The 22,677-nt window shown below is 46.5% G+C and overlaps 1 protein-coding gene across 2 annotated transcripts in view; it reads right to left on the minus strand.

The window, feature by feature from the left end:
- ADCY3 (adenylate cyclase 3) overlaps window positions 1-22,677 on the minus strand; it is an 83,329-nt gene that overhangs the window by 32,925 nt on the left and 27,727 nt on the right. For both annotated transcript variants that reach the window (XM_070379215.1, XM_070379216.1), the window contains exon 3: window positions 11,875-12,024. In XM_070379215.1, coding sequence (XP_070235316.1) covers window positions 11,875-12,024 — 150 coding nt within the window. The remainder of the gene's footprint in view (window positions 1-11,874; window positions 12,025-22,677) is intronic.

Here is a 22,677-nt window from a genome sequence, read left to right on the forward strand (position 1 = left end):
TAAAGTAATGTCTCTGCTTTTTAATATGCTATCTAGGTTGGTCATAGCTTTTCTTCCAAGGAGCAAGAGTCTTTTAACTTTATGGCTTAGCTCTGTGCTAAATAAACCCTTTACATTTAGCTTCCATAATAAGCATATGAGACAGCGAAAACTTGAATATCTGGTTCTAAACTGCTACATCTGAGAATAAGCTGTGACTTTTATAAGGGTTAACACTTGCAAAACACAGAAGGAGGAAAAAAGACTTGAAGGAATACGCCTCTATCGTATTTTTTCTTTGGACTTGTCTGTTTTGATCAAATATTGTACAATGTATACTGAAAAAGAAAAGAAACTCTTCCAACCTGTGTTCACCTGGCTGTGACTTGACTCAAATAAGAAAACAGTGGGCAACAGCTCACAGGATGCTACCACTGCCTTGGGGCCTGTTCCCTGCAGCTGGGGTTTCCAAACAGACATCTGTGGGGGGAGCTGCAGGAGTTCCAAAACAAAGAAGTCTTTTCTAGATAAACAAGGAAACCTTAAGTGCCTAAGTCCATTCTCATGCATTGCTGAGAGGAGGTTAAATTGTTTGAACTTCTGTGAGACAATTTGGTAATATTTATCAACATTAACTATGTCAGTATGTCAGCAAATTTGGAAAACTCGGCAGTGGCCACAGGACTGGAAAAGGTCAGTTTTCATTTCAATCCCAAAGAAGGGCAATGCCAAAGAATGTCAGACTACTGCACAACTGCACTCATCTCGCATGCTAACAAGACAATGCTCAAAATCCTTCACGCCAGGCTTCAGTAGTACAAGAACTTCCAGATGTACAAGCTGGATTTTAAAAAGGCAGAGGAACCAGAGATCAAATTGCCGACATCTCTTGAATGATACAGAGAAAGCAAGGGAATGCCAGAAAAATATCTACTTCTGCTTCACTGACTACGTTAAAGCCTTTGACTGTGTGGATCACAACAAATGGTGAAAAACTCTTCAAGAGATGGGAATACCAGACCACCTTATCCATCTCCTAAGAAACCTGTATGTGGGTCAAGAAGCAACAGTTAGAACTGGACATGGAACAATGGACTGGTTCAAAATTGGGAAAGGAGTACATCAAGGCTGTATATTGTCACCCTGCTTATTTAATTTATATAGAGAGTACATCAATGTGAAATGCTAGGCTGGATGAATCACAAGTTGGGATCAAGATGACTGGGAGAAATAGCAACAACCCCAGATATGCAGATGATACCACTCTAATGGCAGAAAGTGAAGAGGAAGTAAAGAACCTCTTGATGAAAGTGAAAGGAGAGTGAAGAAGTTTATTTAAAACTCAACATACAAAAAACTAAGATCCTCACATCCTGTCCTGTCGCTTAATGGCAAATAGAAGAGTGAAAAGTGGTAACAGTGATAGATTTTAGTTTCTTGGGCTCCAAAATCACTGTGGATAGTGACTGAAGCCATGAAATTAAAAGACGCTTACTCCTTGGAAGAAAAGCTGTGGCAAACCTAGACAGCATATTAAAAAGCAGAGATATCACTTTGCCAACAGAGGTCCATATAGTCAAAGCTATGTTTTTCCAGTAGTCATGTACGGATGTGAGGGTTGGATCATAAAGAAGGCTGAGCACTTAAGAATTGATGCTTTCAAATTGTAGTGCTGGAGAAGACTCTTGAGAGTCCCTTGGACTGCAAGGAGATCAAAGAAAATCCTAAAGAAAATCCAGTCAATCCAGTCAATCCTAAAGAAAAATCCTGAATATTCACTGGAAGAACTGAGGCTGAAGCTCCCCAACTCATTGGAAAAGATGCTGGTGCTGGGAAACACTGAGGGCAGGAGAAGGGGGTGAGAAGATGAGATGCTTAGATAGCATCACCGACTCAATGGACATGAGTTTGAGCAAGCTCCGGGAGATAATGAAGGGAACAAAGAAGCCTGGTGTACTGCAGTCCATAGGGTCTCAAAGAGTTGGACAGGACTTCGTGAATGAACAACAACAGCAAGAGCAACAAATCAACATTAAAAATGCACGTGCCTGGTTCCTCAGAATACTAAATACAGAACTACCATATAACCCGCGATGCCACTTGTGTTTATTCCCCAAAGGCTTGGAAAGCTGGGACTCAAAGAGATACTTACACACCAACAGTGCACAGAGGCATCATTCACAAGAGCTGAAAGGTGGATCCCATCAACAGATGAATGGATAAACAAAGTGTGTTATACATATATACTGGAATATTATTCAACCTTAAAAAGGAATGAAATTCTGATACATGCTACAACACGGATGAACCCTGAAGACATTATTCGAAGTGAAACTAGTTACCAAAGGACAAATATTGTAGGATTCTACTTATATGAGGGGGCTTCACAGTGGCTCAGTGGTAAAGAAGCCATCTGCAATGCAGAAGATGTGGGTTCAATCCCTGGGTTGGGAAGATTCCCCTGGAGAAGGAAATGGTAACTCATTCCAGGACTCTTGCCTGGGAAATCCCATGGACAGAGGAGCCTCGTGGGTTGCAGTCCATGGTGTCACAGAAGAGTCAGACATGACTTAGTGACTAAATAAAAACAATAATGTATATGAGGTACCTAGAACAGTCAATTTCATAAAGACGGAAAGTAGAATAGTGATTTCCAGGGGCCAGGGAAGGGGAGGATGAAAATTTAACATTTAATGGGTATAGAACTTCTGTGTAGAATAATGAAAAAGCTCTAGAGGCGAAGAGTGGTGATGGCTGTACAACATTGAGAATGTACTTAATGTCACTGAACTATAAACTTCAAAATGTTTAAGATGGTAAATTCTACCTTATGTATATTTTATTACAGTATACATATATATACATATATATACATGTTCACACATATATGTATACACATATAATTTTTAAAATGCACTGATCAAGCAATTCCACTTCTAGGTTTTTAGCTTTCAGATATATTTATACATATATAATATGGTATCCCTATAAAGATATCTATTATAGTAATGTTTGCAGTAGCATAGAACTGGAAATAACCTAAATGTCTACTTACAGGAGCCCTTTTAAATAAATGATGTTACCTCCACACAATGGAATTCAACACAGTCACAAAAAGCATGAGGCAATGCAATATGGACTTGGAACCCTCTCTAAGGGACTGGGTGAATAGAGAGTGCAGAAGAGTGAACATACCATCTGTGTGTGAAAAGTCTATACAGGCACACCTCAGAGATATTGTGGGTTCAGTTCTAGAACACTGCAATCACATGAATATTGCCATAAAGTGAGTACATGGATTTTTTGGTTTCTCAGTGCATATTAAAGTTATGTTCGCACTATACTGAAGTCTATTAAGTGTACAACAGCATATCAAAAAAAATACTTCATTGCTAAAAATTTTTAACTTTCACCTGACTCTTCAACAAGTCATGATCTTTTTGCTGGTGAGGGCCTTACCTTGATGCTGATGGCTGCTAACTGATCAGGGTGGTAGCTGCTGAAGGTTGGGGTGACTGAGGCAATTTCTTAAAATAAGACAATGAAGTCTGCAGCATCAGTTGACTCTTTCATAAATGGTTTTTCCATAGCATGTAAAACTTTCAGAACTGGAGTCAATCCTCTCAAACTGGGTTTCTGTTTTATCAACTAAATTTATGTAATATCCTATTACTAAAGTCTTTGATGTCATTTCAACAATCTTCACAGCATCTTCACCAGGAGTAGAATCTATCAAGAAACCATCTTCTTTGCTCATCCATAAGAAGCCATACTTCATCCATTGGTGTCATCAGTAATCAGTCACATCTTCAGCCTCCAGTTCTAATTCTGTCTCTCTTGCTATTTCTACCATGTCTGCATTATTTCCTTCACTGAAGTCTTGAACCCCTCAGTCATTCATGAAGGTTAGAATCAGCTTCTGTTAATGTTGATATCTTGACTTCTTCCCATGAATCACAAATGTTCATAATGGCATCTAAACTAGGGAATCCTTTCCAGAAAGTTTTCAATTTACTTTGCCCAGATCTATCAGAGGGATCACTCCCTACGGCAGCTATAGCCTTACAAAATACATTTCTTAAATAACGAGACCTGTAAGTTGAAATTATTACTTAATCCATGGGCAGAAGAATGGATGTTATGTGGGCAGGTATGAAAAAAGCATAATCTTGTCCTTCTTCATCAGAGCTCTTGGGTGACCAGCTGCATTGTTAACGAGCAGTAATATTTTTAAAGGCATCTTTTTTCTAAGCATTAGGTCTAGATGGTGGACTTCAAATATTCAGTAAAAATATGCTGTAAACAGACGTGCTGCCATCCAGGCTTTGTTGTTCCATTTATAGAGCACAGGGAGAGGCGATGTAGCATAATTCTTAAGGGTCCTCGGATGTTCAGAATGGTAAATGAGCATTGGTTTCAACTCCCAAGTCACCAACTGCATTAGCCCCTATCCAGAGAGGCAGCTCATTCTTTGATGCTTGGAGTCAGGCATTGACTTCTCCTGTCTAGCTATGAAAGTCCTAGATGACATCTTCTAATAGAAGGCTACTTCACCTACATTGGAAACCTATAGTTTAGTGTAGCCACCTTCATTAATGATCTCAGCTAGAACTTCTGGATAACTTGCTGGATAACTTGGATAATACCAGCATTTGCTGCTTCACCCTCCATTTTTATGATATGGAGATGGCCTCTTCCTTAGACCTCAGAAACCAACCTCTGCTTTTCTTCTGCAGCTTCCTCATCTCTCTCAGCCTTCATAGAACTGTTGAGAGTGAGGGCCTTGCTCTGGATTAGGCTTTGGCTTCAGGGAAGGTTGTGGCTGGTTTCATCTTCTATCCATATCACTAAAACTCTCCATATCAGCCATAAGGCTGTTCTGCTTTCTCAGGAACTTTTCCTTTGCATTCACAACTTGGCTAACTAGTGCAGGAGGCCTAGTTTCTGGCCTGTCTTGGCTTCTGACATGCCTTCCTCACTGCTGCTGCTGCTAAGTCACTTCAGTCGTGTCCAACTCTGTGAGACCCCATAGATGGCAGCCCACCAGGCTCCTCCATCCCTGGGATTCTCCAGGCAAGAACACTGGAGTGGGTTGCCATTTCCTTCTCCAATGCATGAAAGTGAAAAGTGAAAGTGAAGTCGCTCAGTCGTGTCCGACTCTTAGCGACCCCATGGACTGCAGCCCACCAGGCTCCTCCATCCATGGGATCTTCCAGGAAAGAGTACTGGAGTGGGGTGCCATTGCCTTCTCCGCCTTCCTCACTATGCTTAATCATTTCTAGCTTTTGATTTAAAGTGAGAATCATGTGAGTTTTCCTTTCACTTGAAAACTCAGAGGCCACTGTAGGGGCACTGACTGGCCTAGTTTCAATATTGTTGAGTCTCAGAAAATAGGAAGGTCCAAGAAGGGGGAGAGAGATAGGGGAACAGCCAGTCAGTGGAACAGTCAGAATAAATATTATTTATTAAATTTGCTGTATCAGATGGGTGCAGTTCATGGTGCCCCCCAAATAAATACAACAGTGAAAGCAAAAACCCCCAATCACAGATCACCACAGCAAATCTAAAATTAATGAAAAAGTTTGAAATATTGTGAGAGTTACCAAAATGTGACCCAGACACATGAAATGAGCAAATGCTGTTGGGGGAAAAAAATGGTGCTGGCAGACTTGCTTGGTGCAGGGTTGCCACAGTCTTTCTTTTCCTTTCTTTTTGGACACACCACAGCTTGTGGGATTTAGTTCCCCAACCAGGGATTGAACCTGGGCCCTCTGGTCTGGAAAAGACCCCGATGCTGGGAAAGACTGAAGAAAGGAGGAGAAGGGAGCGACAGAGGATGAAATGATTGGATGGCATCACCAACTCAATGGACATGAATTTGAGCAAACTCCAGGAGAAGTGAAGGACGGAGAAGCCTGGCGTGTTGCAGTCCATGGGGTTGCAAAGAGTAGACCATGAATGAGCAACTGAAAATAACCCTTCAATAAATAAATAATAACAGGAGCAACAGTGTGTCTTATGGCTGGCGTTACAATGGAAGCCCAAGGACAAGGGAAAGACTCCTTCAAAGGGAAGAAAGTAAGAATCTGGCAACTTAAAATTCTTTATCTGATTAAAAAGTGGCTTTCAAAATTGAAATAAAAATAAACTCTTCTAGCAATTAAAAATGGGGGAGAATTTAGTGCCAACACACCTACCTGAAAAGCAGTACTACAAGGAATTCCTCAAGAAGGTGGAAGCACAGCAATGAAGAAGTGGAGTATAATCGAGGGTAAAATATGGGCAAACATAGGTAATGACTATTAGCTGTAAAACAATGATAATTGGGTAAGACTGTTTCGTGGGGTTTAAATATATGTTGAATTAAAATACATTATAATCGAATCACTATGTGGTACACCTGAAACTGAGAAAACACTGTAAATCCACCACATCCCAATTTTTTAAAAACCTGAAATAAATAAATAATAATATACATTACAATGGCTAGAAAATATGGGGGAGGGGGAATTAAGTGTTGTGAATCTTTACATTGTGACCAAAGAGGCAAAAATACTTTGGGGTAGATGCAAATGAGTCATAATTGACATTTATCGATCTTATTTCATTTTTGAAAGGCATTTTGATACATACACATGCTAGGTCAAAAATCAAGTTCCAACAAATTTCACAGGGCTAAAATCATACAGTTCAGTTCAGTCGCTCAGTCGTGTCTGACTCTTTGCGACCTCATGAACCACAGCACGTCAGGCCTCCCTGTCCATCACCAACTGCAGGAGTCTACCCAAACCCATATCCATTGAGTCAGTGATGCCATCCAACCATCTCATCCTCTGTCGTCCCCCTTCTCTTCCTGCCCTCAATCTTTCCCAGCATCAGGGTCTTTTCAAATGAGTCAGCTCTTTGCATCAGGTGGCCAAAGTCATACAGAGCATGTTCATTGACCACAGTCAAATTAACCTAAAAATCAACAATAAAATGATAACTTTTAGGAACTTCCCTGGGGGTACAATGGTTAAGACTCTGTACTCCCAATGCAGGGGGCATCAGTTTGGTCCCTGGTTGGGGAATTATATCCCTCAGGCCACATGGTGTGGCAAAAAAAAAAAAAAAAAAAGATAACTTTTAAACAGTCCCCAGATATTTGGAAATTAATTAATGTACTCCTAATGGCTTAAAGCTCAACATTCAGAAAACTAAGATCATGGCATCCAGTCCCATCACTTCATGGCAAATAGATGGGGAAACAGTGGCAGACTTTATTTTTCTGGGCTCCAAAATCACTGCAGATGGTGACTGCAGCCATGAAATTAGAAGATGCTTACTCCTTGGAAGGAAAGTTATGACCAACCTAGACACCATATTCAAAAGCAGAGACATTACTTTGCCAACAAAGCTCCATCTAGTCAAGGCTATGGTTTTTCCAGTGGTCATGTATGGATGTGAGAGTTGGACTGTGAAGAAAGCTGAGTGACAAAGAATAGATGCTTCTGAATTGTGGTGTTGGAGAAGACTCTTGAGAGTCCCTTGGACTGCAAGGAGATCCAACCAGTCCATTCTAAAGGAGATCAGTCCTGGGTGTCCTTTGGAAAGACTGATGCTAAAGCTGAAACTCCAATACTTTGGCCTCCTCATGCGAAGAGTTAACTCATTGGAAAAGACTCTGATGCTGGGAGGGATTGAGGGCAGGAGGAGAAGGGGACAACAGAGGATGAGATGGCTGGATGGCATCACTGACTTGATGCACACGGGTTTGGGTGGACTCCGAGAGTTGGTGATGGACAGGGAGGCCTGGCGTGCTGCATTCATGGGGTCGCAAAGAGTCGGACACGACTGAGCAACTGAACTGACTGAAACAGTTCATGGATCAAAAGCACCTCAATGGATTTAGAAAATATGAATTTTAGAATTTAGAAAACTGAACTAATTGACAACAGAAATATGACATATTGAAACTTGTGGAATAAAGCTAAAGCAACATAATGAGGGAAATCTACAGCAAAAGTACATGTTTTAGAAAAGAAATGCTGAAAAAATTAGCTTTTTAAGTTCCATTTCAAGAAGATAAAAAATAACACCAAAATTAATCCCAAAGAAAATAGAAGAAAATGACAAAGTTAGAAGTATAAATTAATGAATTATAGAAATGTACAAAAACCCAAAAAGGTGTTTCATTGAAAAGGCTAAAACGTGAATTAACTTTAGTAAAACAGATTAAGAAAAAATTTAAAAATAGAAAGCACAAATTACCAATATCAGTAATGAAAAAAGAAACACAAATCCCATAGACAATGACACATAGAGATAAAATATAACACACGTAGAGCAACAATTTGAAAACTTAGATGAAATGGATAAGTTCTTGAAAAAACAAAAACTTTCCAAAACCCACACAAAAGGAAATGTACATCCTTACTTTTTAGATGGACCAATCTACTCATAAAGAAAAATTCCAGACCAATAGGGCTTCACAAGTGAATTCTTCTAAACATTAAAAGAGTAACCTAAGAGAGGGAACATTTCTCCAGTAAATAAGTTGGCATAACCATGATACCCAAACCTGTCAAGGACAGAGAAATAAAATTAAAATGGAAAGCAGATCTCATGTACATAGTCACAAAAGTCCTAAAGAAAAACACAAGCAAATGTTAACCCACAGGTGGCAGAACTCCAGTGCTTTTCTCATCCTCAAAGGGATTGACACAGATTATCCCATTTTATCCGCAAATGTGTTATCATCTACACTTCACATATAGGGAAACTGAGACCCAAAAACGGAAAGAACTAGCCCAAGGGCACACTCAGGCTCAAGTCCACTTGATGGACATTTACAGGCACCTGCTGCACCCCAGCAAGGCCTGGGGGTCTGTCCCTCCTCTCCCTTCACCTCCCTGGACTCTCATTCCAGGGCCAGTGTCTGCCCTGCTGCTGCCACGCAGCCTGGGCAGACAGCCAGATACCCTCTGGCTACTCCATAGTGTCCAGGAGGCCTGGAGCACACAGGGATGGTTCTCTCTGCCAGGCCCCAGGCTCCCTGCACTGACCCTGCCAGGAGCGAGCATACGGCCCGGGCATGAGAAAGCAGGCCTAGTGGCCTGACCGTCACCGCTCCCAGCTTCCCAAGTTACAAAGCACTTCTGTCTGTGTTTCTCATTTGACCCTCAGGGAACCCTCAGCAAGATGATGCTCATCAACATCTCCACTTTGGAGTAGCAATACTCCCACTTTGAAGATGAGGAAAGTGAGGCTTTCCAGGGTGGATAACTTGTCCAAATCATCCACACATGGAATAACAGACCCAGGGTGAGACATAGGGCCTTTCTCACCACCCCAGAAGGCCCCACCAAGCACCGTGGAACGTGATTGAAGATGTCCTGGATTATACACTCTGAGACTGACAAGATCAACACAGATGAGTATGCTCAAAACTGCACAGACTATATAAAAAAGAACCCTCCAGTCTAGCTGAGTGGTGACACACACATTTTTTTTTTAATGTAGAGAACACAGAGGGATGCCTCCACAGTATGAGAGATCAAATGCAAACAAGAACTAAGACAGTATAGAAGGCAGAAATTAAAGAATGCCTTTGAAGGGGCTCAGTAAAGCCAGTAAAGCAGGATTCTTTAAGTTACAGCCACAGCAGCTCCTCGGTAACGACAGGAAACAGGGCCGAGGAGAAGGGGACAGGTGTGGTGGCCCCTTGTCACCATGGAAGTCAGGATGGTTCCCCTTCTAAAGCCTGTCTTCTGAAAGAGATGAGTCCAAGGCTCAGCTCAGACGCTTCTAGATCTCACTGGTAAACAGAGAGAGAAGGAACACCCCAGGACAGAGGAAGCCAGGACACATCAGCTAAATGAGTCAGTGTGTGCTTTCAAACAGCACTGTCTGGAGAATGTGAGGTTCACCAATGGAACCCCCCGAAACTACTGCCCTGCCCACCTGGGTGGCAGGGTCCATGAAAACAGCAATTTCGGTGAACCTGCTGAGCCCAGAGCAAACAGCACCACCTGAACAGAAAATGACATGGTTCCCAGAGCAGAGAGGCACATATTTTCAACCTACTGAGTTCGTTTATTCAGGGGAAGTCAACCTATGGAGAACAGGAAACTGGTGGATGAAATTTCTGAAGACCTTCAAAAAGCATCTGAGACGAATGCAGACCAAAAACTATTTAAAAGACTGGTACATTGATATGGGAATTACTGCCATAAATCCCATGGATCTTTGTCAAACATCTGGATTGCTGGGGGTGTGGGGTGTGTCAGGATATGTCAATGGTGGCGGTAAGGACAGCTGCACATTGAAGCTTCATGAAGATTAAGGTACTACTTTCCCCAAGTCAAGGGCTGTCCTTTTCAAAAAAATTAATTAAGCTGCGATTCATGGGGTCGCAAAGAGTCGGACACGACTGAGCGACTGAACTGAACTAAACTGAAGTTGCACCAGCCTAAGTTGCAGCATGCGGGATCTTCAATCTTCGTTGCCATGTGGAATCTTTTATGCAGCACATGAACTCTCAGTTGTGGGATCTAGTTCCCTGACCAGGGACTGAACCCAGGCCCCATGTATTGGGAGTACAAAGTGTTAGCTACCGGATCACCAGGGAAGTCCCATGGCCTCTCCTTCTTTGCAGAAGTTGTGGAAAGTTTCAACCAAAATTCTATATCCACATGGTAGATTTAGCTGGTGAGTTTATCTTCCTTTCCTTGGCAAGAATACTGGAGTGGATTGCCACGCCCTCCTCCAGGGAATCTTCCTGACACAGGGCTCTAACCTGCATCTCCTGTGGCTCCTGCACTGTAGGCAGATTCTTCATTGTTGAGCTACCAGGGAAGCCCATTCTTTCCCCAAACCTATTTAAACTATATTAAAGACGTGCAATATGCAAGAATGTTATGTATTTGTGTATTACATGTGTTGGGGAAGGGAGAATTTCTCCGTCTATCCCTCTCGAGTCCTTGTGACTGAAGTTATAATAAAGTTTACACAAGACAGATTAACAGGAAAAAAAAAAAAAAAGACTGAGTCACATGAGAGCAGGGAGCTTCTGCGGTGGATGAGGCTGGAGTGAAGCCAGTAAACAGCGTGGGCACAGCAGGCACTTCTCTCAATGGAAAATGTAAACAGTGGGGCCCCAGGGGCTGGGCTGCTTTTACCGTGTTCACAAATGACGTAGCAGGAGAAGGCAGTGGGGAGCTTGCCCTGAGTGCAAAGGAAACAGTGCTCATGGGAGGAGGGATGAGGGGATGACAGACTTCACCCAAAAGGACCCTGAGGCCAGGGAATGTGTCTTCCACCCCAACCCCACTGCAGGGAGCCCTGAGCACACAGTAGGTGGGGAGCATGAATCTGCACAAGAGGGAGTGACAGAAGGATAAGAGTGATGCCTCCAAAGAAACGGTGGTGCTGGAGAAGACTCTTCAGAGTCCTGTGGACTGAAGGAGATCCAACCAGTCAACTCTAAGGAAATCAATCCTCAGTATTCATTGGAAGGACTGATGCCGAAGCTCCAATACTTTGGCCACCTGATGCGAAAAGCCAACTCACTGGAAAAGACCCTGATGGTGGGAAAGACTGAAAGGCAGGAGGAGAAGGGGGTGACAGAGGCTGAGATGGTTGGATCATATCACCGACTCAGTGGACGTGAGTTTGAGCAAACTCCAGGAGACAGTGAAAGACAGGAAAGCCTGGTGTGCTGCAGTCCATCGGGTCGCAAAGAGTTGGACATGACTGAGCAACTGAGCAGCAACAACTCTAGTAAAAGAGAATTCAAACTCCAAGCCCCACTGAGCCCCGGAGACCCAGAAGTAACTGGGCTCACTCCCTTCCGACAGGCCCCAAACGGGGGTCCCAGGCCAGTACTGCCCCACGGCCTTCCCCAGAGAGCCTGACCTGCTGCTGACTCTGCTCCTCCAGGTTCATCTTCACCTCCAGAGACTGGCGGGCCTCCAGGAAGGCCTTGCGGTGCTTGCGGTCTGCCATGTAGTAGGACATGATGCCCACGACGATGGCGCACAGGTAGAGGAAGACGTTGGCCAGAATCTGCATGCCAAGGAGGAGGAGAGGAAAGGACAATGGTCAGGGCCCATCTTCAGGAGAGGGAGGGGACCAAAATCTACCCCCAAGTTGCCCAGGGTCCAGGGAGGTGTCCAGCAGAGCCTCCGGCCTTGAGCAGGGATTCAGATCCCTGGAGTAGACCCTGCCCTCCCACCACGGATGCCTGAAGTTATTCAAGGGTGTGGCTCCAGGCCTGGAAGGCTGGCAGCAGGACCACTGTTCTCGCATCCTCCTTTACATGGTAGCCAAGCTGGCCCATCCCACCCACTGCGAGGCCTGAGTGGTCCCTCCGTTACTCATCCATTTGCCCACTCACTCGTTCAATGACCACTTACCCTTACTTCATAGGTGCATTTAGGCACTGTGCTGAATAGCTGGGGAGGAAAGTGAAAGAGATCTACTGGCCAGGTGTGTATAATCCTAACAGCTACAGGTCATAGGGAAAGTCACAGGAGACCAGAAGAGGTCCTAGGCTGATTGTGTTGTCACAATGCTACCTAACATGTGAATCACAGGTTACAGACCTCTAGGATTCACGTGCATCCTCTGAGCCAACTCACCTGCCACCTGGTGAGAGGGCGGCCAGCACCAACATCCAGGTCTCAGAAGGAACTACAGCTACAGGAAGCAGAAGAAGGGGTTTGGGATCTAATGTCGGTCCAGTGAGCTCAGTGTACTGGCGCCAAGGGCTTCTTTGGGCATCAAGAGGCTGTTTCCCCAGCCCTGGCACCTGGCAGGCTCCCCTAGGTGTCTCTGGTCCCTAGCTCCCAGAGGCTGCCAGAGGTAACTTTGACTGTGGACCTGACATCCAAACCACATTTCCGGGTGCTGGCTGCTGCCGGCTCCAATCTCTGACCCAACTTGGTCCCATTTGGGGCTGGATCAGGTTCTAATTTCATACTGTTTGTGGGGTTCGCAAGGCAAGAATAATATTTTTTCCAGTAATCATGCATGGATGTGAGAGCTGGACCATAAAGAAGGCTGACCACTGAAGAACTGATGCTTTCAAACTGTGGTTTAGAGAAAATTCTTAAGAGTCCTCTGGACAGCAAGGAAATCAAACCGGTCAATCCTAAAGGAAATCAACCCTGAGTATTCATTGGAAGGGGTGAGGCTAAAGGTGAAGCTCCAATATTCTGGCCACCTGTTGCAAAGAGCCAACTCACTGGAAAAGACCCTGATGCTGGGAAAGACTGAAGGCAGGAGGAGAAGGGAGCAACAGAGGATGAGATGGTTGGATGGCATCACTGACTCAATGGACAGGAGTCTGAACAAACTTCAGGAGATAGCGAAGGACAGAGAAGCCTGGCGTCCTGCACTCCACGGGGTCGCAAAGAGTCAGACACGACTTAGTGACTGAACGACAAAGGTTCTAGTTCCTCCCACTTCTCTAAGAGCCCTGGCTGTGAATCTTTTCCTCCCACTTCTCTAAGAGCACTGGCTGTGAATCTTTTCCAACAAGGCCTGTTTCCAGGTCTGGTGCCTCTTACTCCCCTGAGGCTGCCCCAGGTTCCCTGCCTTGATTCTCTGAGGGCCTGTCAGAGGTGAACAGACCTCTCCTCTCAAGGGTGTGGTTTTTGGAGCAGAAGGTGGAAATTGAGAGGTGGGAAGGGAGATAGAAGTTCTTAGTTCTTGGCCCTAGGAGAAGAAAAGATCAGTCCAGTGGAACATAATAAATTCTGAGGTAGGTGAAAAATGCAGGGAAGTCCATTTTAAATTTTTAAGCAAGAAGGTTTAATAGATAATAAGGCAAGTTAATTGTAACATTAATTTTCTGAGTATCCTTGGTTATGCTGTATCCCTTCTGTTTTAATGTTTCATCAGGGCTGCTGGTTGATACTAACTAGGAGAATCTACCACCCAGAAAGAAGCTTCCTAAAGAGCTTGTACTTGGCTACCAGTCTGAGCCTGGAGGTGTAGGGGGACACTCAAGAAAGGCCCACTTAGTAATGAATTAATTAGCAGGTGAGACGTACAATAACAGAGGTGTGCTTAGTGCTGATAATCAAGTCACTGGGTGATAATTTCACAAGCTTCTTGGACAGTTGGTTCTGGCAATTAACAATAGCCCGATCTTGGGCCTGGGCAGCTCTGATGGTCTAAACCATTTGTAGGGCAAGCAGGTGGGATCTTAAAGTCCTTTGGGACATCTCCTATGCCTTCTTCTGGACCATGACAGCCCATTACCATGAGCAATCAGTATCAGTATGGCCTCAGGCCACTTTATTAAACACCTGATGATCAAAAAAGCTGCTAATTTATAATTTATGTTCAGTGAGTCAAAGCAAATCACACAGATCACTGGGTCTCAAAGCCAGTCTACTTTGAGGTCCAGGAAACTCCACCAGCCTAGAGGCCACTCTCCATGGTGCCCATGGGGCCTTCGAAATCTGCTTGCTCTCAAGTTCAAGGCTCAGGAAACTAGAGTGTCAAGGTCAGGCTGCTCCCCATGCATACTCATGGAATAGCGGCACCCCATCAAAGCCCACGGGAGGGCAGTCCAGATACAGTAGCCACCAGGCCGAGAGTCTGGGGACTGACAGGGCTCAGGGTCCTGGAGGGTAAGGGAGGTGCCACACATCTGGACCCAACACCTGTCAGTGTCAGCAACTGAACCAGGGGCTCCAGACAAGGTGCAATAACCTGGGGCCACCGGCCTGTGTCTGCCCTGGCCACAGCCAGCCTGGGCTATCACATGGCTGGGGACAGAGCTCCACACTCAGGGGTCTTCCGGACCACTCATAAGGATGGAAGAGGCAGGCTGTGTAAAAGGTACCATGCTGAGATGCTTGCTCCTTGGAAGAAAAGCTATGACAAACCTAGACAGCATATTAAAAAGCACAGCCATTACTTTGCTGACAAAGGTCTATATAGTCAAAGTTATGGTTTTTCCAGTAGTCATGTATGGATGTGAGAGTTGGACCATAAAGAAAGCTGAGCACCGAAGAATTGATGCTTTTGAACTGCAGTGTTGGAGAAGACTCTTGAGTCCGGAGGACTGCAAGGAGATCAAACCAGTCAATCCTAAAGGAAATCAACCCTGAATATTCATTGGAAGAACTGATGTTTAAGCACCAATACTTTGGCCACCTGATGCAAAGAAATGACTCATTGGAAAAGACCCTGATGCTGGGAAAGACTGAAGGCAGAAGGAGAAGGGATGACAGAGGATGAGATGGCTGGATGGCATCACTGACTTGATGGACATGAGTTTGAGCAAGTTCCAGGAATTGGTGATGGACAGGGAAGCCTGGTGTACTACAGTCCATGGGGTTGCAAAGAGTCAGAAACAACTGAGTGACTGAACTGAACTGAGCTTGTGTCAGGGATCACTGTTATGCATTACCTCCTGAGGCATCCACCAAAGAAAACCAGACTTGCAGACAGACCAGCAGAGAGCAGCTCTAGTGGAGAAGTTCCAAACCAAAGATTATAATCCCAAAACTAGAAGAGGAGTCAGATTTGGTTCATGCCTGGGGCCGTGTAGGCAGGACAGCATTCCTTTCATAGAACTGTACATATTTTAAAATAAAACCCATTTTTGCAATGCCACTTGCAGGAACAGAATCTAGAAAGTACATTCAAGGGGAGCCCTGGACTCTGGCACTTTCCCTTGCCAGCCAGGTGCTGCCAGGTCAAACAACTAGCTGGAGTTCATTTCATCATCTTTGAGCTGAGGGAGGGACTGACTTATCTGGAAGGTCCCTCAGCCTTGACACTGGTCCTCTGACCTCACTGAGGACAAAGGTTGGGATTGGAGACCTGGTCCCGAGAGGCCAGGGGAAGGACAGCAGGTTGGTTCCAGGTTGGCCAGAGATCCACACTGCCTCTCGTGCCCTGGGCACCCCTGGTCCTGGGAAACCTCACCCCTTCCTGACCTGCACTCTCAGCTGCAGGGACATGGAGGCAAAGGCTGCATCTGCGCCACGCGCTGGAGGCTCAGGTGGGTCCTGCAGGTGCTGTCCACGCCAGGGAACCCCCTCCACCTTTCAGTGAGTGCATCTGTTTCTAGGTGATTCTTCCCATAGTCCCAGGCCTTGGGTCTCCTGGAGCTCCCCCAATTCTCTAAACTTGCTTCACCTGAAGAAAAGGCCCTCATGGGGTGCAGCTGCTCTAGTCCATCTGACCTCTCTCGCGTGCAGCCACCGTTCTGAGGCCTGGAAGGAGCTCGGTAACCCCTCAGGGCCAGGCAGAGGTGGAAAGAGGCTCAGCCCACGACAACAGACCAACTCTCAGCCTCCAAATCCAGGACACAAATCCGCCAGGTGATGCTGCCTAGCCAAGGAGACCTCCAGCCAAGGAAGCAGGGGTCTGCTCTGGGGAGGGGCCAGGGGATGCATTGCAACAGGTCCCTTGGGGTGATGGGGGCCCAGCTGCTCCGCCCCAGGTGTGCACAGGTGAGTGGCAGAGCAGGCTTCACGCACTCCCAGTGGACCCCGAAATGCAGCCAGGGCCGGGAGCCCCTGCTCTTGTCCAGTTCCCTTGCCTGTAACACCTGCTCACATCACACCCTTACATCCTAGACACAGGCACGCAGCTTACCCCCTCATCTCATTGAATCTTCACAAGGTAAGTGATGTTATTCCGATTTTACAGGAGAAGAAACTGAAATTAAACAAGGACTCAAACTAGAGGATAAGGTTTCTTCCTGCTCACTGAGTCTTGTCCAACTTTTTGTGACCCCCATGGATAGTAGCCTGCCGGTCTTCTCTGTCCATGGAATTTTCCAGTCAAGAATACTGGAGTGAGTTGCCATTCCCTCCTCAAGGGGATCTTCCCGACCCAGGGACAGGACCGAGTCTCTTGCGTCTCCTGCAAGAATCCTCCTGCAGGTGGTCTCTTTGTCACTAGGGCCGCCTGGGAAATCCTCTCTTCTTATTCTCTGATGCATAATCCCATCCTACAAGCACCCTTGGCTAATGTATATATTTATAACCCCACCTTTTCCCAGAAAGGCTATTAGATATTTTTCAACACTAAAATTAAAATTTCCACCAGGATACCAGCCCTAAGGCGCTTACTGTGAGCTGCTTGCACTTTTCATCTGAAACAAAGCAGTACATCGACAGATTTCCACAATTTCCATACACATGGGTGGTCATTAGCTCTAGGCTCGGGAATTCCTAGATTACCTGATTCATATTTATAAATGTAAGTGTGTCTCACTTAGCAAAAGGAATGTGCTCCCCCAAAACGTGCTTTGGAGAAATGAGTTGTGCCTCCTTCGGCAGTGAGCCCCCGCCCCCACCCAGTGCTGCACGGAGGAATCAAAGGTGACCAGGAGGCCACCCCAGAGCCCACGAGCCCAGCGCTGCCAGAGAAGGTCTAGGTCCAGGGGAGGCCACGATGATGGACCAGGCGGGCAGCTGTCATCTCTCTAACTCATCTGCTAGTATTGCCTCTCACACTACAGTTTAAAAGCTGCAGACCCAGCTTTGGCCCAGCTTTTGCAAACTTTTGGCCGCCAGGAAAGCTTGAACCCTGGAGAGAATCTGAGCTGTGTCTTTCCCATGATTACGACAATTGAGCTCTGCTGGTCTGGGATAAATTTTCTGTCGCTCCCACTCCAGTGAGTGGGGAAGGGCCTTCTTGTCAGGATTCAACTCCCTCCAGAGCCACCTTTCTTGTACCCACTGCTGCATAAATACCTCGCCCAACACCCCAGCCCACTGGCTGCCCTCTTCCTGCTCAACCTCCATCTCCCTTCCTCCCCTCCGTCCCCTCCCCAGCCTCCTCACACAGGGTTCTATCCTGTCTCTCACAGACAGCTGGTAAGGCTGGCACCGCTGTGCTTCTCACCCCTGTGTCCTCAGAATCCACCCAGACCTTACCCCGCACCTGGTGTTCAGGAAGTCAGAGCAGCTGGGCTCTACACACCAGGCAATGAAACCACGACACAGATTCCCCGCTCAGCTGACCCCTTCAGCCTGAACACAGATAAGCAGACAAGAAACCATCTTAAAGTCAACCTCTGGCCCCCCACGACCTCCCAGGACCCAGCCTTCTAATTAACATCCCATCTGCAGCACCCCACCCTCTCCCACCCTACGATCAGAGAGGAATGGGGCTCGGTCATTCCCCCAGGATGGTGCAGACCCCCAGGACAGCAGGAGGGGGACAGTCTGAGAAATATCCAGAGTATAAAGCAGAGCATACAAAGCACCAAGAGAAGGGTAGGGATGGGTGGGGTGCCGTGTTCATTCAGAAAGAGGTTAGATGGCATTATACATGCTCCAGAGAGAGATGGGGTCTCTGAAACATGGTAACAGGCTCTGATACCGCAGCCAGTGAATGAGTGTGGCCCGAAGCCTCTGCCTCTGTATCATCCAGAGGATGAATCTGGAGAGTTCCGGCTCCACTTTCCAGTTCTGAAAGTGAGCAGTGGCCCAGATGCACAGACCCTCATTCCTGCTCCTCCCCATGGTCCTGGGCTGGCTGGGACAGCACCACGACCTGGCCGCCCACCTAGACAGGCAACACCTGAGGAGACTGCTCTAGGGTGCCGTTGAGGTCACCTCCTCATACCCTAGTGGTCTCCTTTAGACTGGGCAGCAGTCTTATTTCAAAAGAATTGTTCCTTGAGATGAATGGAGACAGTAGCATGGAAGCATATACACTACCATATGTAAAACAGATAGCCAATGGGAATTTGCTGTATGACTCAGGAAACCCAAACTGGGGCTCTATAACAATCTAGAGGGGTGGGAAAGCCTGGGAGGTAGGAAGGAGGGGACATATGTGTACCTATGGCTGATTCTTATGGATGTATGGCAGAAATCAAACCAATATTGTAAAGAAATCATCAATTAAAAATAAATAAACAACTATAAAAAAAGAATTGTTCTTTTTTTTCCTTTTAAACACAAGATTCTAAAAATAATGAATAAAATGAATGAATCTCCCAAGTGGGTAAACAATCAGACTAAAACTTCATCTAACCCACGACAGCTGGACCAAGTGTTTATAATACCCTAGCTCAGAAATGCAACCGTGAGAAAACTCCTTTACGAAATCCTTCCTCTTGGAATCTGACGAGTCACCATGTCCTGCACAGCCTCTAACAGCCCACAGGGACAGGGATGGCTCCAAGTGGGGCTTTAAGATGGAAGTCACCCCAACAGAGGAAGGCTCCTGGCTCAAGTACCCAAGCTGACCTTGCTCTGTAAGTTCATTCAGGCCTGCAGATTCCAGAACATTCCCCATATGGCAGGTGGAGGGGAAGACTGCAGCTCCAGGGTGTCAGCTGTCCTCAGAGATCTTGTGAATCTCTACTGCTGGGGGAAGGCCTCTGTTCATTAGAGCTAACTTAGATGTTTTGGAAAAAAAACTCTCCCAGGAGCTGCAGGGCAGGAAGGAGCACGGGAGAAGACACCTCTGCAGCAACCAGCCTCCACAACCTAAGGAAGACGGGTCAGAGCCTGCAATGACGGCCACACAGTGCCCACCGGGTCCACACGTGGGAAGCTGTGCTCCCAGCAGCCCCTTGGAGGGGCCCACTGGTGGATGAACACATGACAAAGAGGCTGGGCCATGCAGTCACAGAGAACCTCCCCCATCACCAGCAGGCTGTGTGACCTGGAGCAAGTCACTTAACCTCTCTGAGACTTGGCCTCCTCATCCTCACCGTAACCCTGAAGGCTGTTCCACTAAAATTAAAACAGATTCTCTGCAACACCACCTAACAGCGGGGTTGGCACAAAATATGTTAACGACATTTTTTTTATTTCTTCCAGAGAAGAGAAGGAAAATTGGTATCTAACACTTTATTTTAGGCTATGCTGTGCGGCATGTGGGATCCTAGTTCCCCAACCAGGGATTGAACCTGTGCCCGCTGCATTGGGAGCGCAGAGTCTTAACCACTGGACCACCACGGAAGTCCCCCAGTAACACTTTAATGAAGTTTTATAAGAACTTTCACATTCAACGGGTCTCCTAGCAATGTTGAAACTGGAACACAGATCTCCCTTTTCATTTTTCCCCCTAAAAGCAGAGAGTTTAAATTTCAAGACATTAAAAAAAATTCTGTCCCGGCCCAGAAGACCAAACATTAGAAACCAGCCTGGCCAGGCACGGGTGGCCTTGGGGCAGGTCCACCACCGCTTTCTTGCCCAGCAAGCACACCACCCAAACACAAGGCCAGGGCTGCTTTCCCCACATTCCTGTCTTGGTAGCTGATTGGTGATGTGGGTCAGCAGAGGCTGCACGAAGTCTATGGGGCTGGGGGACCCTGAGAGCTCAGCACCCAGTGAAGACCTGGAGCATTTATGCATATGGGGAGGTCTGCAGTCAGTGAGGTCATGCTTCCGTGCTCCCCCAGGGAGCACGTTGAGCCAAGAGATGACTGGAGTCTCTAGTTAATACAACCCTACTCACACAATGCAGAGCTCAAGCCTTGGGGCACTGTGACAAGCTCTCCCAAGTCAGAGGTTTTGTCAAGTTTCCACCACCTGCCTCAAAAGGATTTCCAGAAGCTTCCTACTTGTTTAATAGCTTGGACATGCCTCTGCTAAAAGATATTCAATGTTCACCCTCTTCCAAAACAAAGATGACTTCCAGATAGTCATCCAGCCATCTTGACATGCGACACAAGGTCCCTTGTGACCTGCTAGGAGACCAGAAGAGCTTTCCAGGTTGTGCCCTGGGGCACCACTCCAGACTCAGACACGACGGCTCCCCTGAAGATGTGGAACACAGAAGCCCTGACTGCGGGGCTCCCATGCCACTCTTACGTCTTGTATGTGGCTGCTGCCCACCAGGCTCCCCTCACTCCAGCCACACTGGGCATCTCTCCAGTCTCTAACAAGATGTGCTATTTCAGGGCTCTACAGCTCCATCCAGAACACCCTGTTCTCTCCCCTCCTCGACCAGCGGAGGGCTGGCTACACTGAAATGATCCCCTGACTTAACCAGGTCAAGCATAAGCATGCAGCGCACCCTTGGCCCTTAGTCATCCCTCAGAAACCGTTAGCTGCTGTTACTATTTCAAGATTATCTCCAACACCCTTCCCTGATTCCCAGACAGAACCATCCATCCATCCACCCATCAATTTAGTGAATGCCCACCCTGTGCTAGGTTGGTACTTGGCATTTAGCAGTGAATATGGCAGAAAAAGTCCCTACTGTCATGGAGCTGATGATTTGGTAACAAAAGACAAATAAGCAATAAATAATTCAACAATAAGAGTATCAAAACTCAGCAGAGAATAGAAATGAGTGAATGACTGGGTGGCTGCTGTAGAGTGAGTGAGGCAGATGGCTGGGCCCCATTCTTCACTGCCCTGTAAAGTCCTATTCAACCACACCTCTGCCACGGCCTCGTGGAGAGTGATGAGGTTCCTCCCTCCTGCTGACTTGCACTGTGTGATCTACTTCGGCCAAATGGATGTCCGTGCATATGATACAAGCAAGAAATACGCTCGCTTCCCGCTCTGTGCTGCTGCTGTCGCCATGAGAACAACATGCACCAAAAGTTCACTGGTCCAGTAGAATGAGAAACCCATGGAGCAGAGCTAAACTGAAGCTGCAGCTTGTAGCCAAAACCAGCTGAAGCCCAGCCTGCATCAGCCACACCCTAGCCAACCCACATCCCAGGCAACCCACACACATGTGAGCAAGAAATGTGCGGTTGTGACCCACTGACGTCTGGGCTGTTTGTTACAAAGCATTAGGTGAAAACAGCTGACTGTGGTTAGATGGTTAGGATAGGTCTCCCTGAAGTGGTGTTGTTTAAACCGAGATATGAATGTTAAACAGTCCCAGTCACAGGAAAAATCAGAAGAAAGAGCCTCTTGGATGGAGAATGCACTGGTGCAGACTCTTTCCCATGAGACAATCCTCCCCCTCCACCTCCTGATGCATCTGTGCGTATCACCCAGACAAGTATACAAGGAACACCTATGGTCAGGGTGTGTCTTGTACTCACACTTGCAACCGCAGGGCCTGGCCCAGTTTCTGGCACAGAGCAGAAGTTAGCTGCACGGATGGCTATCATAGAAAGAAACTGAACGAACAGTCCATTCTCCACTGTGGTGTCCCTTTAGTAGGAGCCAAAATCCAGCCGCAGAAAGGCTGGAACAGTTCTCAACTGGGGTGGGGTGGTGGTGATCTGGGGACCATCTGGCAATGTGTCCGGGGACATTTTTGATTGTCACAACCAGCGGGGAGGATGCTCCTGGCATCTCCTGGGTGGAGGCCAGGGCTGCTGCTGAAGACTGCAGCGTGCACCAGGCAGCTCCCACAATGAGGCACTGTCCAGCCCCAGATGTCAACAGCTCTGAGGTTGAGAAACCCTAGCCCAGAGCAATGCCTTCTTCCCTTTTGATTCCTCAGTCTTCACTTGAAACTTGCTTAAGCTTTTGGACTGAAGAACAAGGAACTCTGAGAACAAAGATGGAACACGAATATCAATTGTAGACCTCATGGGCTAAGAGGACAACACTACCAATACTTGCTAAATGAAAGGACACAGCAGCTTGACAAATGCTCCCACAATGGACAGAAGGAAGGTCCAAATCCCATAGATAGAGACGATTAAGACCAGAGAAGGGCACCTGGGCTGTTTCTTCCCTGGAGGAGCAGATGCAGGAATACACGTCTCACAGTTGGCATTTGATACTGATGAAGGATTATCCACTTGAA

The sequence above is a fragment of the Bos mutus genome, chromosome 11 (assembly GCF_027580195.1).
Source record: "Bos mutus isolate GX-2022 chromosome 11, NWIPB_WYAK_1.1, whole genome shotgun sequence".
Classification (NCBI taxonomy): domain Eukaryota; kingdom Metazoa; phylum Chordata; class Mammalia; order Artiodactyla; family Bovidae; genus Bos; species Bos mutus.